This window comes from Giraffa tippelskirchi, chromosome 11 (assembly GCF_054371585.1).
Source record: "Giraffa tippelskirchi isolate mGirTip1 chromosome 11, T2T-mGirTip1v1.2.pri, whole genome shotgun sequence".
Classification (NCBI taxonomy): domain Eukaryota; kingdom Metazoa; phylum Chordata; class Mammalia; order Artiodactyla; family Giraffidae; genus Giraffa; species Giraffa tippelskirchi.
In genome coordinates, this window is record NC_137285.1 from 150,147,789 (window position 1) to 150,155,861 (window position 8,073).

The 8,073-nt window shown below is 44.8% G+C and overlaps 1 protein-coding gene across 18 annotated transcripts in view; it reads right to left on the minus strand.

Moving 5' to 3' along the window:
• Positions 1 to 8,072, minus strand: part of LOC145527138 (uncharacterized) — an 86,915-nt gene extending 78,843 nt beyond the window's left edge. For all 18 annotated transcript variants that reach the window (XR_014069529.1, XR_014069523.1, XR_014069520.1 and 15 more), the window contains exon 1: positions 7,659 to 8,072. Coding sequence is in view for 4 of the 18 variants with exons in the window: in XM_081544620.1 (XP_081400746.1) it covers positions 7,659 to 7,760 (102 nt within the window). In the remaining 14 variants the exon portion in view is untranslated. The remainder of the gene's footprint in view (positions 1 to 7,658) is intronic.
• Position 8,073: the final 1 nt, after the last annotated feature.

Genomic DNA, 8,073 nt, shown 5'->3' on the forward strand with positions numbered 1-8,073 from the left:
TGCAGAATTGATGCTTTTGAACTGTGGTGTTGGAGAAGACTCTTGAGAGTCCCTTGGACTGCAAGGAGATCCAATCAACCCATCCTAAAGGAGATCAGTGCTGGGTGTTCACTGGAAGGACTGATGTTGAAGCTGAAACTCCAATACTTTGGCCACCTGATGTGAAGAACTGACTCATTAGAAAAGACCCTGATGCTGGGAAAGATTGAAAGCTGGAGGAGAAGTGGATGACAGAATGTGAGATGATTGGATTGCATCACCGACTCGATGGACATGAGTTTGTGCAACTCTGGGAGTTGGTGATGGACAGAGGAGCTTGGAATGCTGCAGTCATGGGGTCACAGAGTCGGACAGGACTGAGAGACTGAACTGAATGTGCATGTTTGCTGCTTAGCTGTGTCCAACTTTTTGGAAAACCATGGACTGTAGCCCTTTAGACTCCTCTGTCCACAGGATTCTCCAGGTAAGAATGCTGGAGAGGGTAGCCTTTCCCTTCTCTAGGGGATCTTCCCAACCCAAGGTTCAAACCCGGGTCTCCCACATTGCATGCAGATTCTTTAGTATCTGAGTCACTGGGGAAGCCCTTGCCTGGGCAGGCAGGGGTGCAAGCCAGGTTAGTGTGGCCACATTGCCAGTGTGTTCTAGTTCCCACAGGCTGGAGAGGACTCAGACATCAGTGTTTACCTAAAGCTGCCTGTTAATGCCTTTCTCCCATCATGTTGTAAAGAAAAGAAAGCCTTCCTCTGTGCAGAGTGTTCTCTACGACACAAGTTATCATGTAGAAATAAATTTCCTACATGATGTTCTTCTCCACAAACTCACCTTTTCTCAATGCCTCAGGACCCTGTTGTTTATCGCCATTTAGTTGCTCAAACATGTCTGACTGTTCTGCAACCCCATGGACTGCAGCCTGCCAGACTCCTCTGTCCATGGAATTCTCCAGGCAAGAATACTGGAGTGAGTTGCCACTTTCTTCTCCAGGGGACCTTCTGGACCCAGGGATGGAACCCATGTCTCTGGCTTGGAAGGCAAATTTTCTACCACCGAGCCACCTAGGGAAGTCTCAGGACCCTGACTTAACTCTAAAGATGGACAGCTCTTCACTCAATTCCATCATCGTAGCGGCACTCAGCCAGCTTAACTCAATCTCTCTCTCCACATGTGGCCTCCACCCAGTTTAAGCCTCACTCACAATTTTATTTTTCACATCTCCTTTCACTCCGCCGAATATTTAGCAACACTTGAAAGTATGGCATGCAGATCGCTCAAGATGGTGGAACAGGAGGACATGGAGCTCACCTCTCACCACAAACACATGGAAAATACTTCTACACGTGAAAAGATGACCACAAATCATCAGGGAAATACAAATCAAAACCACAATGAGATATCACCTCACATTTGTCAGAATGGTTATCATCAAAAAGTCTACAAATTATAAGTGTTGGTGAGCATTTGGAGAAAAGGGAACCTTCGACACTGTTGGTAGGAATGTAAATTGGTGCAACCACGGTGGAAAACCATATGGAAGGTTCTCAAAAAAGTAAAATAGAACTACTGCATGCTTCAGCAAGTCCATTCCTGGGTATATAAACAGAAAAAAACAAACACATCAATTCGAAAAGATACATGCATCCAGATGTTCACAGCAAGATTATTTACAACTGCCAACATATGGAAATAACCAAAGTATCCATCAACAGATGAATGAATAAAGATGTTCTATATATACATACAATGGAATACTACTCAGCCATAAAAACAATGAAATTTTGCAAACTTCAGCAACTTGGATAGACTTGGAGGGCATTATGCTATGTGAAATGTCAGAGAAAGATAAATAATGTATAATATCACTTATATGTACAAAAATACATCAAAAAGTGAATATAATAAAAAAGAAGCAGACTCTCAGATATACAGAACAAACTAGTGGTTACCAGGAGCTATGGGAAAGTGAAAGTGTTAGTTGCTCAGTTGTGTCTGACTCTTTGCAACCCCATGGACTATAGCCTGCCAGGCCCCTCTGTCCATGGAATTCTCCAGCAAGAATACTAGAGTGGGTAGCCATTCCCTTCTCCAGGGGATCTTCCTGACCCAGGGATCAAACCCAGGTCTCCCACATTGCAGGGAGATTCTTAACCATTTGAACCACCAGGGAGGTAGGGAGGGGAGTGGGATTATATAGATGTGGGAAAGCAGGAAGTACAAACTACTGGATGTAAGATAGATTCAAGAATGTATTGTACAACATGGGACTATAGTCAATATTTTGTAATAACTCTAAATGGAAAGCAATCTTCAAAAACTGTATAGAATTTTTTAAGAGATTAAAAAAAAAATCTACATGTGGAATGAGCCTCACTGAAAACTAACTGGAAACTGGTACAAGGACCCCTTTACAACCAAAGCTATAAGAAAGATACACATGTAATTGGATAAAAAAGGAAGAGATCAGGTCAGGATCTGTGATGCAGGTGACTCAGAGGCAAAGGGAGATTGCACAGGCAGACTCCCACCCTGAGAAGTGAGGGTGCAGGCCACTTTCTGGACACCCCTCACCAGAGGTCAGGCCCAGGGAAGCTGAGCCTCCTTGGCTGGTTGGAGGGCTGCTGGGACTAACAGGAGGGCTGTGGGAAGTCTGGTCTCTGCCTCTGAGGAGCACCAGAGCACTAGCTTGGCCCTGAGGCAAAGAGGAGAGGCGGGACTGAGGACCGCTCCAGTGGAGGCCCAGTGTCCCGCAACTGCCCAAGCACCAAGTACGCCAGCCTGAGCCAAGGGGACACTCCAGCCCTGTTTACTCCACATCACAGCTCTATGCTAGACCTACGAGGGCTGCCATGACCACGGAGCGTGCTCACCCAGGGACTCAGGCTGGATGGCATCTGAGCAGGGCAAGGCCAACAGCTGCTGGGCAGCAACTGCCTGCACCACCCCTGCTGCTTCAGCACTGCTCGACTGTGGGGCAAGGGCCGCAGCGCTGGGAGAGAGGACACGTGTACTTACAGGGGCCAGAGCCGACCCTGGGCTCAGGGCTTCCGCCCAGCGACTTGGGACCTGAACCCCTCGTCCCCGACGGGGCAGTGTCGGCCACCGAGTAGCAGGGAACCCCACCTCACACTCAGCAGCGGCTCTAGCCCCTCGATCCCAGGCTGCCAAGAATGAATCAGGAAGACAAAGACAGTGTGAACCGTGCAATCACTAGTCAGGAAGCTGCATCCCTAATTTAAAACTCCCAGCAAACAGAAGTCCAGGATGAGATGACTTCAAAGGGAAATTCCACCAACCACATAAAGAAGTGATAGTTATCACTTCTTAAACTGTTTGGAAAACTTGAAGCAGAAACAACACTCTCAAATTTATTTTCCGTGGCCACCATTACCCTGATACCAAAACTAGACAAAGATATCTATTCATACCTATGTTCATACTGAATACCTGTGAATGAATATGTAGTCATACTCACTGAGTTAAGATAAATATATATCTGAAACCCTATCCAAGAAAATCATCAAATCTACAATAATTTCCAGAGACTTCCAGCTAAACTTCACTTCCCTCACAATCACACATGACAGCAAGTTACAACAAGCCACCATCTCATCTGAACTCTTATTCCTACTAAATCCATAATCTTGAGGTTGAAGACACATAGAACGGAGATTCCTCTTTTTTTTAGCACATGCATGCTAAATCGCTTCAGTCATATCTGACTCTTTGCAGCCCTACAGACTGTAGCCCACCAGGCTTCTCTGTCCATGGGATTCTCCAGGCAAGGATACTGGAGTGGAGTGGGTTGCCATGCCCTTCTCCAGGGGATCTTCCAGACCCAGGGATCAAACCCACGTCTCCTGAGGCTTCAATAATCCGGAAAACCCCTTCTTTAGCACGTATTACGCTTAGTATTGTCAGAACCCTCTCTTCTCACAGACACGTTAAGTGCAAAAGAAAATACAAACGTTAGAAACCAAAGTGCTTTATTACATAAGAATAAAATACCATCATCTTCGCATAAAATGTTCCCTCAGTATCTCTAATTTTCTTGAAGAGATCACTAGTCTTTCCCATTCTATTGTTTTCCTCTATTTCTTTGCATTGATCGCTGAGGAAGGCTTTCTTATCTCTCCTTGCTATTCTTTGGAACTCTACTTTCACATGGGCATATCTTTCCTTTTCTCCTTTGCTTTTCACTTGTCTTCTTTTCACAGCTATTTGTAAGGCCTCCTCGGACAGCCATTTGCTTTTTTGCATTTCTTTTTCTTGGAGATGGTCTTGATTCCTGTCTCCTGCACAGTGTCACGAACCTCTGTCCATAGTTCATCAGGCACTCTATCAGATCTAGTCCCTTAAATCTATTTCTCACTTCCACTGTATAGTCATAAAGGATTTGATTTAGGTCATACCTGAATGTTCTAGTGGTTTTCTCCACTTTCTTCAATTTCAGTCTGAATTTGGCAATAAGCAGTTCATGATCTGAGCCACAGTCAGCTCCCAGTGTTGTTTTTGCTGACTGTATAGAGCTTCTCCATCTTTGGCTGCACAGAATATAATCAATCTGATTTCGGTGCTGACCATCTGGTGATGTCCATGTGTAGAGTCTTCTCTTGTGTTGTTGGAAGAGGGTGTTTGCTATGACCAGTGCGTTCTCTTGGCAGTACTCTATTAGCCTTTGCCCTGCTTCATTCTGTACTCCAAGGCCAAATTTGCCTGTTACTCCAGGTGTTTCTTGACTTCCTACTTTTGCATCCCAGTTCCCTATAATGAAACGGACATCTTTTTTGGGTGTTAGTTCTAGAAGGTCTTGTAGGTCTTCATAGAACTGTTCAACTTCAGCTTCTTCAGCGTTACTGGTCGGGGCATAGACTTGGATTACCATGATATTGAATGGTTTGCCTTGGAAACGAAAAAGATCATTCTGTCATTTTTGAGATTGCATCCAAGTACTGCATTTTGGACTCTTTTGTTGACTATGATGGCTATTCCATTTCTTCTACGGGATTCCTGCCCACAGTAGTAGATAGAATGGTCATCTGAGTTAAATTCACCCATTCCAGTCCATTTTAGTTCGCTGATTCCTACAATGTTGATGTTCACTCTTGTCATCTCTTGTTTGACCACCTCCAATTTGCCTTGATTCATGGACCTAACATTCCAGGTTCCTATGCAATATTGCTCTTTACAGCATCGAACCTTGCTTCTATCACCAGTCAGATAATCACGATGGTGTGATTACACACGTAGAGCCAGACATCCTGGAATGTGAAGTCAAGTGGGCCTTAGGAAGTATCACTACGAACAAAGCTAGTGGATGTGATGGAATTCCAAATGAGCTATTTCAAATCCTGAAAGATGATGCTGTGAAAGTGCTGCACTCAATATGTCAGCAAATCTGGAAACCTCAGCAGTGGCCACAGGACTGGAAAAGGTCAGTTTCATTCCAATCCCAAAGAAAGGCAATGCCAAAGAATGCTCAAACTACTGCACAATTGCACTCATCTCACACGCTAGTAAAGTGATGCTTAAAATTCTCCAAGCCAGGCTTCAGCAATACGTGAACAGTGAACTTCCAGATGTTCAAGCTGGTTTTAGAAAAGGCAGAGGAACCAGAGATCAAGTTGCCAACATCTGCTGGATCATTGAAAAAGCAAGAGAGTTCCAGAAAAACATCTATTTCTGCTTTACTGACTATGCCAAAGCCTTTGACTATGTGGATCACAACAAACTGTGGAAAATTCTGAAAGAGATGGGAATATCAGACCACCTGACCTGCCTCCTGAGAAATCTGTATTCAGGTCAGGAAGTTAGAACTGGACATGGAACAACAGGCTGGTTCCAAATAGAAAAAGAAGTACGTCAAGGCTGTATATTGTCACCCTGCTTATTTAACTTATATGCAGAGTACATCATGAGAAACGCTGGGCTGGAGGAAACTCAAGTTGGAATTAAGATTGTCGGGAGAAATATCAATAACCTCAGATAGGCAGATGACACCACCCTTATGGCAGAAAGTAAAGAACTAAAGAGCCTCTTGATGAAAGTGAAAGAAGAGAGTGAAAAAGTTGGCTTAAAGCTCAACATTCCGAAAACTAAGATCATGGCATCTGGTCCCATCACTTCATGGCAAATAGATGGGGAAACAGTGGAAACAGTGGCTGACTTTATTTTTCTCGGCTCCAAAATCACTATAGATGGTGATTGCAGCAATGAAATTAAAAGATGCTTACTCCTTGGAAGGAAAGTTATGACCAACCTAGATAGCATATTAAAAAGCAGAAACATTACTTTGTCAACAAAGGTCCATCTAGTCAAGGCTATGGTTTTTTCAGTGGTCATGTACGGATGTGAGACTTGGACTATAAAGAAAGCTCAGTGCATAAGAATTGATGCTTTTGAACTGTGGTGTTGGAGAAGACTCTTGAGAGTCCCTTGGACTGCAAGGAGATCCAACCAGTCCATCCTAAAGGAGTTCAGTCCTGGGTTCATTGGAAGGACTGATGCTGAAGCTGAAACTCCAATACTTTGGCCACCTGATGTGAAGAGCTGACCCATTGGAAAAGACCCTGATGCTGGGAAGGTTGAGGGCAGGAGGAGAAGGGGATGACAGAGGATGAGATTGTTGGATGGCATCACCAACTCAATGGATGTGGGTTTGGGTGGACTCCAGGAGTTGCTGAAGGACAGCGAGGCCTGGTGTGCTGGGGTTCATGGGGTCGCAAAGAGTTGGACATGACTGAGCTACTGAACTGAACTGAAAATACCCTCAATGACATACCGACCAATACAAAATGTAAAGGTTTTAGGAAAGCGTGCAACATGTTTTTCTTTTAAATGAGGAGACTTTAGAGTCACAATGTAAGAAAGCTGGCCATGGGGCTAAAGGCAAAGTTATTGAGTTTATAATCGATTTTCAGGCTATACAATAATCATAACAGATCTTAGCAGCTTTACGACATACCTTTTGAGGTTTGGCAAAGAGTACTAGTGGCACTTAGGCAATTTCTGTGTAAAAGAAAATCAGTTTCTCTTCCTGAATGTTTTGCTCACTGGCTGTATCTTTCACTAAATATTTACACCCCAAATCTGAATTTTAACTTCCAAAATGCCAAGATAAACTTTCCTGGATTATATCACAGTTCATAACATTCAGGAGTTGCAGGCCATCTGCTCTCCAGGTATTTTAATGCCTCAGTAAGTCCTAATGGTTGCATAACAGGGTTATTTGTACTTGTCAATTAATTCAAGATGACTGCTCTTTTTCTTTCCACTACCTCATCCACCTTTCCATAACTTCTCTATTTTTGAGCTACTACCCCCTACTTCTTTACGTGGTGGTGGTTAGTCGCTCAGTCGTGTCCGACTCTTGCGACCCGATGGACTGTAGTCCGCCAGGCTCCTCTATCCATGCGATTCTCCACACAAGAACACTGGAGTGGGTCGCCATTTCCTTCTCCAACTTCTTTACATGTCTCTTCATAAACACTGTTTTAACTACTGCCCACACGCAATAGAAAGCTGATGCCAGGAATAACCTGAAAGCTAAACTCACCTCAGCCGGTCAATCAAAAAGTCATTCCATTAGTGTCTCGCTAAATATTCTCTCAATTTAATTTCCTTCTTTGGCTACTTACGTTTCATGAGTCAATGACTCAGCTACTCACCTTTTTCAATATGTTTGTGGCCAAAATTATTCTTTGAGAAGAGAGCAAGTGAAAGACGGACTTTTCGTCAGAGATTCTGGTTGCTTTGCAGCAGATGTACATATGAGAAACACCCTAGAAGGGAGAAGATCACAAACGGACGTGTGCAGAAGCCCCTCCCTGGAGGAGACGTCCTCACTAGAGGAGATGCCCTCCCTGGAGGAGACGCCCCTCCCTGGAGGAGACGCGCTCCCTGGAGGAGACGCCCTCCCTGGAGGAGACGCCCTCCCTGGAGGAGACGCCCCTCCCTGGAGGAGACGCGCTCCCTGGAGGAGACGCCCTCACTAGAGGTACCGAGAGGAAGGTCACAGGACAGCACAGGGCTGGCCAGGCGCCAGGGGGTCTGCGCATGCGCTGTCCCCCTCGCCCGCTCTCG